The sequence below is a fragment of the Cibotium barometz genome, chromosome 16 (genome assembly GCF_041138505.1).
Source record: "Cibotium barometz isolate CiBa-2024 chromosome 16, ASM4113850v1, whole genome shotgun sequence".
Classification (NCBI taxonomy): domain Eukaryota; kingdom Viridiplantae; phylum Streptophyta; class Polypodiopsida; order Cyatheales; family Cibotiaceae; genus Cibotium; species Cibotium barometz.
Genome location: NC_141061.1, coordinates 51,014,381 through 51,026,508, shown reverse-complemented (window position 1 = coordinate 51,026,508; position 12,128 = coordinate 51,014,381). Strand labels below are relative to the sequence as shown.

The window sequence follows — 12,128 nt, the reverse complement described above, 5'->3', positions numbered from 1 at the left end:
GACCATTGTTTGAAAAAAAAAAACGAAGTTTAGTGTAGTTTGCACTTCCATATTTTGAAAAACACCTTCAAATTTTAAACTTGAAGGTACAAATACTTCCAAATTTTGAGAAGTTATATAGAACAAAAACCTTGAGATTTCAAGATTTTATAATTTCACAATGTTTAGATAAAGGTTTTTCACTTTTTGGGAAATTACTTTTTTTTCGAACACTGGTCATGTTGTGACATCCCGATGGTGGGGCCCAATTTCGAGCTGACCTGGCATTCAGAAAAGTCCTCCTTTTACGACTGACGTGGAAAGCTGGAAATATTGGCACGTGGCAGAGGACGCGCGGGCAATATAAAGTTGTTAAGACAACTGCTAGTAGATGATTACGGACACTACTTGGGGATTAAGGCGAGTAATTGGAGTATTTATTAACTAACTATCATTCTCGTTAATAGTACTCTCAGAAACGTCTGGATGCACCACGGTCGTCACCTTCTTCTCCAAAGCAACCTGTCATAATTTTCCCCCTTTTTTTTGCATGTCCCGATCTTTCAAAAGCTGCAGGTTTTTGTCCTGGCTTCCCCCCTCCCCCCCCTTCTCCCAATTTTCCTTTTTTTTTTTGGTTGCTCACGAAAAAAGCTAGAATGCTTGCGCAGCTGTAAAGAAGAAATCAGTTCGTCCTTGGATAAATTTAACTCGCAAACAACATTCTTTTTTAATCTGTTTCTCTGCAGGTTTCTGCTGCGCACACAAAAAACCCTAACCCTACCAGCATCGCCATGGGTTGAAACATCCAGGTTTTTCTCTTCTCAGCTTTCTATCAAATCAAACAAAGAGCGTAGGAAAGCCCCTAATCAAGAAACAAACAGCTGGAAAAGCCTTAGCAGGAAGTCAGAAAAGTATCAACGGGACTCGTAAAAGAAAACGAAAAGAAAGCTCGTGAATATGGAGTTTGCAGTCTGGGAGGCTAAGCAAGCGCTGAAGCCATTGATATATCAGAAGACGACTGTTCTGCTCACAGAGAATTACAGCCTCGTTGCTGCAATCTCCATGACCGTCGCCCTCCTCCTCGCATGCATGCTCATAGGTCATCTCCTTCACACAAACAAATGGGTGAATGAATCCATCACTTCCATTATACTTGTGAGTCCTAATCTCTCGTATTAACCGTAAATCATTCATTCTTAGTTTTTAAAGTGGAGTTTAACATCCTTAATTTTTGAAGTGGAGTTTAACCTCATCCATGTATCAAAACCAAAGGGTACATCTAAAATCCAACGCTTATGGGGAGAACCCCAATGCTTTAATCTATTAATCAATACAAATTGCTCAACTAATCAATGTCAATAATAATATATAACCCTTTTTATAGAAATTCATTATGCTTTAAACCCGACAGCTGAACCACATTAAACATCATAGTGATGCTTATTTCCAATTATCTTTGCAGGGCCTTTGTGCGGGGATAGTCGTCTTTGTAACCAGCCAAGGCCAGAATTCACATTTTCTACAGTTCGATGAGGATCGTTTCTTTTACTACCTTCTTCCACCTATAATCTTCAATGCTGGGTTAGTGACTTTAATCTTGATTTAATACCTTGGATTAGTGATTTTTAACTTGATTTAATACTTTGGGTTAGTGATTTCAAATTTGTTTTACATGCACACAGAACGTCCAGTCAATTATACCTCCAATCATGTCAAGCTCAATGTTTCCTATACATCACCAACCAGTTATTTGAGGGGAAAATTAACAACACCCACATGTAAATTTGTGATGTCAAGGCCCTGACCAACAGTTGCGCCTTGAGGATTTCACATGTCATATCACACAGCACCTTTTATAAAGTTTCATAGCCATATGCTGTATACAAACCACTTAAAGGCTGGGTTAAACATAAAGAGAACTACTGTGGAGTGGGACCATCATGACCACCCGTTAGGCATGGACATTGACCACTTGGTGGATGTTGACCACCCTACCTTGGTAGATGGGAAAAGTTGCTGAACTGGCATCCATGCATAGAAGAAAAGCATGGTTGCATCACTGTAGTGTTTTCATAATGAAAATTTCATATTTATGTATGTATAACACATGGGAGATGTATGCTGTTTAACACGAATAACCTCAACAAAGAGAAGGGTATGAAAATTTCATATTTACGTATGCATAAAGCATGGGAGATGTATGCTGTTTAATACGAATAACCTCAACAAAGGAGAAGAGCCAATTTAGATGTTGTGGTATGGTGTTTTGATATTCATACTTTAACAACACAAACTACTGGCTCACATCACTGCACATTGAAGGCACCCTATCTACACACTTTTTGTCATGGTTTAGTTAAAATCCTTTCAACTACAACAACTGAGCTTTTAAGTCTATACATTGTATTGTTTTTTGGAATTGATGTATTCATACATTTGAACAGGAGCTGCATTGATATTGCTTATTGATGGTACAGCCAATAGGATTAAACCTCTCCTTAACAGATGCAGTAGGCAAGTTTAGCAGTGTCTTTGTTAGCTCTCCTTGGAACAAAATTTTAGCACCATCGACAACCTTATTATACTACAAGTCTTAAGGCTGGATATACGGGCGGGGACAGCATCTTGGAAATTCTCTTTTCCCAGCAAACACAAGCAGTGTCTCCTGCGCACAGCCCAAATACCATGGAAAGATCTTCAACTTGTCGATGAAACTTCCCATGGGTGCAGCTTGACCACAACAGCCTACCCTGCTGCTGTCGGGGTACACATGACATCAGCCCTGTGGTTCTTCATACAGTTCACATTCAGCTGCGTACTGGTCGTACTGCAAGGATCATGTCCTTCAAAACCACCTTGAGGAACACAAGGAACCTGGCATCTAGTTAACCTCACTCTTAAGCTGGAGGTCTAGAGGCATCTAGACTCTAGAGACAGCTCACACATTCAGTATGCCCTTGTGTCCCATAGCACTAAGAGGACACACCTTCAGGTGTCATCACACAACACCTAGGCCATGAGTCCAGGATCAATCCCCTTGAATTGTGCCAATAATCGACTTGTATAGTCCTATAAAACTAGGAGCTATAATTAGCCTAATATCTCTTTAAACCTAGAAGTCCCCTTTAGATGCCTTATCCTAACACCCAAGTTAAACCTTACCCCAGTTCAGACATGTTAACCAGCATCAGGCTTCGGATGTAATATGTACAATCACCTTTCAGCCCTCCCTGTCTGCCTTGAGATCAACATGCAGTTGAAGAGGCTCCTTGGAAACTGTGTGCATCAGCCGGAAGTTCCTTGGAAAGGAAGCAAAAACTGAGAACAAGCCTGGGAACTCAATGCTAGACAAAAGCACACACTCCTTCTTGGCACTCAGCCCATAGTATACCTCCTGGGTGTTTTTTGAGTTAAAAACACCCTGTTTGTGGAAATCAATTTTAAAGATAGTGTAAGGTTGATATTTACTCCCTACAAAACACATAAGCCAATCATTAGTGCACATAATAAACAACTTTGTGCCTTTGGATTTCATGTGTTCACGAAACTCAGAAACATTCAGAGGTAATCAAATCCATTCAATGTCCAAGTCTAAAAACAAATCACACGTGCCTGTTCAGTCCCAAACAACAGACAGAACATGACATAATGGTGTATCATGAAATTTCCATCTTACAGAGTTTGCAAAATATTTGCATGTGGAAAATCCTCACATTCCAACTAAGGAATATGTTGAATGCCAAGTTAGGAATTCTCTTGCCTCAACTCAAGAACAAGCCTCCTTTGCTTCAACTTGGGAACATGCCTCTCTCTACCCAACTTCCGGTAAGTGGGAGCTATGCCATAGCCATGTGAGACATCCCCCCCCCCCCGCCCTCCCCCCTTCTCTCTTCCCACAGCCCCCGGGGCTTCTGATCAGTTGAGCACAATTGAAAAGCTTCTAGATATGCTTCAAGGATTGTCACAAGTAGTATTAACATACCTACTTTGCATGTGTTGATGGGTAGTTCTTGAACTTCACCAGAAACTTCCATTGAAATTTTCCGCCTTTGAGCTATTGGTCTTTATGGAAAACTATCTGCCTGATTTGGAGTACCTCCTCCAACTCTCTATGGATCCATAGTAACAGGTTCTGCCAGCTATGGGCCATGATACTTTCTCAAGATGCTCACATGAATAGCATTGTGAATCTTCCAATGTTCCAGTAATTTGAGTATCTTCCAATGTTCCAGTAATTTGAGTTTGAAAGCCAACTCATTGATTTTTTCTGTAATATGAAAAGGTCTATAGTGCTTGTCGGAAAGCAAGACCTCCATTTCTTGAGATATCTTTCTCGAACTTTAGAAGTACGCAATCATTTGTCTTTCGACATTCCTTATTGACAACCTTCCTATGGTTTTTCATTATACTTTGCGATTTCTGTCCATAGTTGTGCATAAGAAGTTTCGAGATTCTTGACATACTCATCAACAACAAAGTTTGATCCTTTGTGCAGAAGCAGTTTCGAGATTCCTCACATACTCTTCAACAACAAAGTTTGATCCTTTGTGCGGAGAATAGGAAGAAGTATTATGTAACAGGGAGGTGTGTTTCCTCGGAGAATTGATTAACCATTAACAAGATCAAAAGCCAGAACATGACATAATCAACCACCACAAATGAAATAGCACAATATGCCACAATAGGCCCCCCTGCCCCCCCCCCCCCCCCCCCTCCCCCCCGCGCCCAAAGGACCACATACCTAGAAACAGTAAAAGGGTTTGAAATAACCCGCATCGAATGTGGATTGATGACCATGATATATTGTACTCTCCTCCCAGCCATAGATTGCCTTCTAGAGCCACCCCTAAGCCCCGTGTTACGACCCTGTGTTTTTCTCTGGACAGTAAGTAGGTGGGCATGGGCACGGGATGGACAGTGTGAACGGCATCAGTTTGGAATCGAGAAGAAACCCATGTGTGGCCAGCCCAAGTGTGAAGAGGACAAAAGGATTTAAAGTTTTTAACCTTTGATGATAAAATAATAATTATTATTTTTGGAGGATGTGCTTTTGCTATTGCTTTTAGTTTTTTGGAGAAAAAGCAAGCTGAGGCGCCTCCTTATAAAGCAAAGGGTGGTAGAGTCGAGGTGGTGGTGTATGGCGCTTCTTCTCCTTGGTTGGCTGGTTGTTGGCACACGGCTACTGAGGCACCGCTATAGGCAAGGCAAGGCATTGGCTGGGGGTGCACGATAGTAGCAAGGCGCAAGGGCTGAGAGAAGGCATCATGGGTGGGGATGCACGGCAGCAACCAGTCGCCAAAAAGCAAGTCCAAGAATGCGTACCACAGGTTGGGGAAGGCGGTGCAGGGGATGGGCACACAGCAGCGAACCAGCCAGGTGCTGGCGGTCGTGGAGCAGGCCACATGCAGGTGACGGTTGTGTGTGTGGAAGCAGCCATGCGGGCGGCTTTTTGCAGCATGGAGCAGGCCGCATCGCTGGGGCATCTTCTAGACCGGACAGGCTTAGACTAGCAAGATGGGAGTGGACCTATGGACAAGCTCATTGGGTTCCCTTAGCCCCCTTGCATACAACACCTTTTTGTTACAGGACAACAGACCGCCGCTGAGGACACTACGCCTTATGAGCCTCGATTGAAGGCACCCACACCAGCTGTGAGAACGCTATCAATCTCTATTGAGTATGGCTTATGTGAAGTGAAGGCTGTGAGGCTCTCCTAACGAAGAGAGTAAAGGGGTTGGAGTGTTTTGTGTGCGAGTGTTTGTTTCACCGCCCGTCAAATTTTTGAAGGCCGGTTACATGGTTCCATTGCCGGGATATTGTCGACTTTCTCAAGGAGGCGAGCCCGTGGTTGTCACATCAAAAGCTTCAACATGTGGAAAGTGAAAAGGAAGTACAGGAGAGTGCAGGATTGTATGTCTTTGCCTATATGAGGTGAAGAGCAAAAGCTAAAGATGAAGCTCAGAAGAAAAGGCACCAAGGACAGGAAGTAGTCAGCCAGAAACAAGCAGCAGTTGAAGTGTTATGGTGCAAGAGATGGGTAGAAGGCTATGGCTTTTGACACTTAGTCACCAGTGGTATCTTCACGGAGGCTTCATGGGGTTCGGAAGGCAGCTTCTTTCTATGTTTAGCAGTGGTGATCTACTATGCTTTATCAGGGACTTGTGCTTACCACTTGGGTGGAGTGCAAGCAGGTTTTGGGTGCCTGAGGATGTATCAGATGAGGCTCTGACGGAAGTGGAGGAACTTGATGAGGTTCTTATTCCCGAGCAGGTACTGGCACATAAGGAAAGAAAGGTACGAAAGTTTCCCGTCGCTATCTTGTGAAGTTCAAGAACTGTTCACTGATGGATGCGAAGTGGATGGAGGAGGGTGACTTAGCAGATTCATCTAAGGTATTGCAGCTTTATCTTGATGCCTTTGAGTTGGAGCCAACTCTTGTTACGGCTCATTCAGGTTCAGCAGAGCATGGGTTTGGAGCATTACCTGATGCTCAAGAGGGGGGTAGCACCTCCACTCCTTTGTTATAGACAGGATCGGTTGTTATCTAGGAGTCGCTTGGTGACATCTTTGTATTCACCCGAAGGTACTGAGGCTGATAGTACATCTGCTTACGGGACTTCTATGATATTGTGTACTAGTCACAGGAGATGGTAAAGTTGGGTATGGTTCACAGTCACCATGAACTATAACTGCAACTATGGACAACTTTGTCTACATCTATGGTTAATAGAGATGGTTTTTGTCTTTGGAACTAAGGTATGACTGAGGAAGATTGGGACATTGATCTTTGTCATATGGTTCTGGCTGTTTTTGACCACAGGATTGGTCAATTGGATAATGAGATGATGCTATTTGTGGAGTTGGTCTCCTTTGGAATGGCATGGTTTGGTTGAGCTCAAAGTTTGTGGCAACCTGAGCTAACACTTCAAGACTCTATGGAGGGCATAAGTCTTGCGAGCAGTCCTAGAGTTGGTTTGGTTCATAGATATATGGATCGAACTCTATTTGTGCATGTATCAATACACTTTTTGAGGTATTATTGTATTCTGGTGCCATTGGATCCTGGTATCATGGAGGGGCATTGCTTTTGTCATATGGGGAATCTTTGCTCATATGATGCCTTACTGTGTTATTGAGTGCAATCGAGGACGCTTGCTATTTTTCAAGAGGGGGGTATGTTACGACCCTGTGTTTTTTTCTCGACAACAGTAAGCAGGTGGGCACGGGCATGGGATGGATAGTGTGAACGGCATCAGTTTGGAATCGAGAAGAAACCCATGTGTGGCCAGCCCAAGTGTGAAGAGGACAAAAGGATTTAAAGTTTTTAAGGTTTTAAAACCTTTGATGATAAAATAATAATAATTATTTTTGGAGGATGTGCTTTTGCTATTGCTTTTAGTTTTTTGGAGAAAAAGCAAGCTGAGGCGCCTCCTTATAAAGCGAAGGGTGGTAGAGTCGAGGTGGTGGTGTATGGCGCTTCTTCTCTTTGGTTGGCTGGTTGTTGACGCACGGCTGTAGGCAAGGCAAGGCGTTGGCTGGGGGTGCACAATATTAGCCAGGCGCAAGGGCTGAGAGAAGGCATCATGGGTGGGGATGCACGGCAGCAACCAGTCGCAAAAAGCAAGTCCAAGAAGGTGTACCACAGGTTTGGGAAGGCGGTGCAGGGGATGGGCGCACAGCAGCGAACCAGCCAGGTGCTGGCGGTCGTGGAGCAGGCCACATGCAGGTGACGGTTGGTGTGTGGAAGCAGCCAGGCAGGCAGCTTTCTGCAGCATGGAACAGGCTGCATCGCTAGGGCATCTCCCAGGCCAGACCGGACAGGCTTAGACCAGCAGGATGGGAGCGGGCCTATGGACAAGCACACTGGGTACCCTTCGCCCCCTTGCATACAGCACCTTTGTGTTACAGGACAGCAGACTGCCCCTGAGGACACTACGCCTTCTGAGCCTCGACGGAAGGCACCCACACCAGCCGTGAGATCGCTATCAATCCCTCCAAAGTCAAGGTCTCGATTGAGTATGGCTTATGTGAAGTGAAAGCTGTGAGGCTCTCCTAACGAAGAGAGCAAGGGTGTTGAAGTGTTTTGTGTGCGAGTGTTTGTTTCACCGCCCGTCAAATTTTTGAAGGCCGGTTACACCCTGACAGTGTGACTTGGCGTCTCTTACCACCAGACTGGGTGCTGCTTGCTTGCTTGCATCTACTCTAGCCCTGAGGTGTTGCACGCCTTAGAGAGATCCCTCTCTATGCAGATACCTCATAATCCTCATAAGTGAGCCCAAACTTACTTATATAGTACTAACCATGCTATTATTGGCTCAATGCTTTTATTATAAGCTTTTTAGCCATAATTAGCCTCTAGTTAGCGTTGTATTCACTCATGGCCAATCGAGACCTCATCCTAAGTTCGTTGGCCCTTACCTAACCTAGTGTGGAACCCCTATAGTGGATCCAAGCTATTGGAATGACTCAATCCCGATAAGGATATTTGCCTACCAATCCAATTCCATCCTAACCCAAAGGTTTGAGTTGGAACAAAAAAAAACTAAAATGTAATAGGTCTAAGGTGGAAGGGCCAGTTTCCTACTAAGACCGGACCTTGATGCAACCAAACCTTCCTTTGGATGCCATGGTCAAACCCCCCCACTGGTACTAGTCAACATCTGGCTAGCCCACCACAAGCCGTCCGTGATCCTTAAGCCTTTTGGTTCTTGGCCTCAATACAGGCGGCCCCACCCATAAGTTTCTTGTGTCCTACAATGAATACAAATCATCTCTCCGCCCCTTTCAAGGGTTCAGTCTCTTGTATACTTCCGTATCACCCCTCTTGGTGAAAATCATGGCATATGGGCGAACCATAAGACACCATGATATGCGAACCAGCATACAAAAGGAACTTCTACCTAGTGTCGTTCAAGGGTTTTCTATTTAGTATACCTCTCCATCACCCCTCTCGGTGAAAAACATGGCATATGGGCGAACCATACATGCCACAATATGCAAACCAGCAGAGAACCTCTACCTAGTCTCATGAATATTCAATTCACGATGTAGAAGACATAGAGCATGCAACATAAAATTAGATCCAATCACAAAGATTGGCAATAAAAAGATCTCACTAAATAAATAAGACTTTTTACAAAAAATATTTAAGTACCCAAAAATCCGGTATTTAAGAGTTTCCCTCTAGAATGACCATACATTCTGTCACAATTCTGGTTCTATGCTCCGCAAGAGTGAAACATAGCCATCATAGTATCTTTGCTTATTGCAATATACTCTACTTCTCTCTCTATCATTGTCTTCTATTGTGCATAAGCTGTGTTTTTTGGGAAAAAAAAAGGATTTTTCATTTTGTAAGTTTACACCGCCATTGTAGGTTAGCATACACATGGTATACCCCCTAATCAAGCAACCACATAGGCTTTGTTAAATCAAATCCTAAGCCTTAAATAAAGGATTCAAGCCTTCAAAAAGCGTAAATGTGAGTATTATTTTTGGTCTCGCAGCATAACGTTTGCCATGGTTGAGCAACTTAACCATGTTTTGTAAGCCCCTCTTTATGAGGAGATTCCATGGTTGAGCAACTTAACACATAGGCCTGGTTTGGACACAAAAATGGTGGCCTTAGTGGCCAGATGGTACTGGTAGAGGTGTGGCTTGGTTTGGACACTAAATGGTGGCCTTAGTGGCTGGATGGTATTGGCAGGTCTAGCACACTGCCAGATAGGCAAGACGTAGGTGCGGTGAAACTCACGGTGCCCGGGGGACTAGGGCCTTTGACACACTTGTTGATACCATCAATGCATATTAAAACATTTAAACATGGCCACAGCCTTAACACATATCCATCATCACTTTGCATAAAATATAAAAGCTGGACAAAACATCACAAATGCTGAAAATGGAGCTTGCACATGTGACATCGCATAGAGGCCGGAATGGGCTGACCCCTCCCTCCCCCTGAGTATTTTATTACCCAAGGATGATAATATCATGTACAAGCTTTGAGGGCCTTACCCTCCCCACGAGAGATGTTGGATTTGTTGGAGCAGGAAAGCAAGCTAACTCTAGGTGCAGAAAGGGAAGATAGCAAACATAATGAAATGGAAATGAAAGCAATGAACAAGTACTTACATGTAGACCAAGGTAGCTTGAATTGATTGATTTGACACACAAGAAAATACATCACTCTTACAGAGTGAACACACACACACTTAAGTACCATATGCTTATGGGATAAGTCCCAAAGTGACACGTGGCACTCTCTTACACAAAGACTCATAAACTAGTTCCTAGTACACACTAGAACACACTCTTTGACTATGATTTCTCCAACATCCCCCCTCAGAGCAAAGAGAGTGAGACCCATATGCAAGGAGTAAACCAATCTCCCGTCCACCGCAATACTGCAAAGAGCCAGTCCAACTGACCAGCACCTCCCGTGTGTCAGTGACTACTCAGTCAGCTTGCAACCGGCAGAGAGAACCATCACTCGTCACCATACCCCCCTTACTTTGGACTTGGTGTTAATACTTCATATCAAAGTAAAAAAAACAACACACATTTTTGGGGGACAACCCAGGGCAGAGGACCCTTATTGACCATCACACATCACACTGTTTATTTCATTCATTTTATGCATAATGCAAGGGTAGAGCACCCATACACACATAGAAGAAATCAGAAACAATAATCTTTGTCATCCTCATTGAGGGTGACAGGGGTAGAAAGTGCATGATCTTCGAGAAGCTTGTCTTGTGCTTCATTAGCAACAAGATTAGCATGGTGTTGTTGTTGTTCTTTCTCCTTCTTCTTCAAGCAATTGGCTTCAATATGACCTTTTTGCTTACAGTATCTGCATATGATGTTCTTGTTGGTTTTCCATCTGCTGGCGGAGATAAGTGCCTCTTCAGTGCTTGAGTTCAAGGATGTGGAAGTGGTTTCCTTATTCCAGCGGTCTTTCTCAATGAGAAGAGCAACCAATACTTCAATGGTCTGCTCAAAGCGAGAAATGCCTTGCATGCTTTTGATTAGTACTGCCATCTTGTCCTCATCATCTGGAGAACACTTCAAACTTGATAATTGTTGAACAAGAGAATTAAATTTGGAGAGATGATCACTTAGCTCTTCATTGTCTTGCATTTTCAGCTCATAAAACTTCAATTTCAGAAAAACTTTGGAATTAGTGACCTTGTTAGCAAAGATGCTCTCCAATCGATGCCAGATCTCCTTAGCCGTGGATGTAAAGTCGACGTGATGAATGAGAGAGTCCGCCAAGCAGAGACCAATGAGGGCAATGGCTTTTGCATTTTGCTGCTTCCAAATTTTCCTTTGTGGCTGATCAAGTGCCTCAAATGTGTCGTTCTCAACAACTTCCCAGACTCCTTCACAGTTTTGATGATGAGGCTTTAGACGTGGTGCCACAAGACAGAAGATGGAATCAACTCTTGGAACATATATGCAAATTACATCAATACTTATCATCTTTGGCATCTTAACTCATCATAGAAGCTTGAAAAGAGTAGACATAGAATGAAGCTAGATACTTATAAATCCGGCGGGCAAGAATTGTACATTCGAGCCTCACAGGCAGCCATGATGCCCTTCCATATGTGTACAAAGCCTTAAGGTGGTGCGTAGAGCATATTTTTCTATCTTGGCTGAATGGTATAAAGGTGACGGGGAGGAAAGCCCTTATATGTCACAAGTGTAGGACTTGCATGGCATAGCCCGTCGCCCAGCTTCCTCTTCTTAGGTGTTTGTGCTTTTGTTTTTTCCTCATTATCTCAAATTTTCCATTTTTCCATGTTTTGGGTGTGCCAGAGGGAATGATGGTTTTACTATTGATATATTAGTTGATTTAGATGGATTTAAAAAAATTTGTTTTGTGTGTTTGTAATCTAGATTCCAGGTCAAGAAAAAACAATTCTTTCAGAACTTTGTGGCAATTATGCTCTTTGGTGTGATCGGTGTGTTCATTTCATTCACCATAATTACTATCGGTGAGTATCAAAGTATTAAAGCACAACTTTTGCTAAGGGCCTCTACAGGGATCTTCCCTGCCGGGGTTGTGTTTGTAAAACTTTTTAGTTTATTTCACTACCGTTCTTTATTTTTTGTAAGGTATTAACTCATTTTTGAACACGGTG

The 12,128-nt window shown here is 43.3% G+C and overlaps 1 protein-coding gene across 3 annotated transcripts in view; it reads left to right on the top strand.

Annotated features, from left to right (window-relative positions):
• The first annotated feature begins 401 nt into the window (after window positions 1-401).
• Window positions 402-12,128, top strand: part of LOC147630714 (sodium/hydrogen exchanger 1-like) — a 73,779-nt gene continuing 62,052 nt past the window's right edge. Inside the window, exons 1-5 of one of the 3 annotated variants that reach the window (XM_086810686.1) lie at window positions 419-555; window positions 726-788; window positions 861-1,134; window positions 1,442-1,560; window positions 11,884-11,981. In XM_086810686.1, the coding sequence (XP_086666812.1) occupies window positions 937-1,134; window positions 1,442-1,560; window positions 11,884-11,981 (415 nt within the window). In that variant the 5' untranslated portion in view covers window positions 419-555; window positions 726-788; window positions 861-936. Of the gene's footprint in view, window positions 1,135-1,441; window positions 1,561-11,883; window positions 11,982-12,128 lie in introns of all 3 variants that reach the window. The other 2 variants (XM_086810685.1, XM_086810684.1) reach the window with 2 other exon arrangements.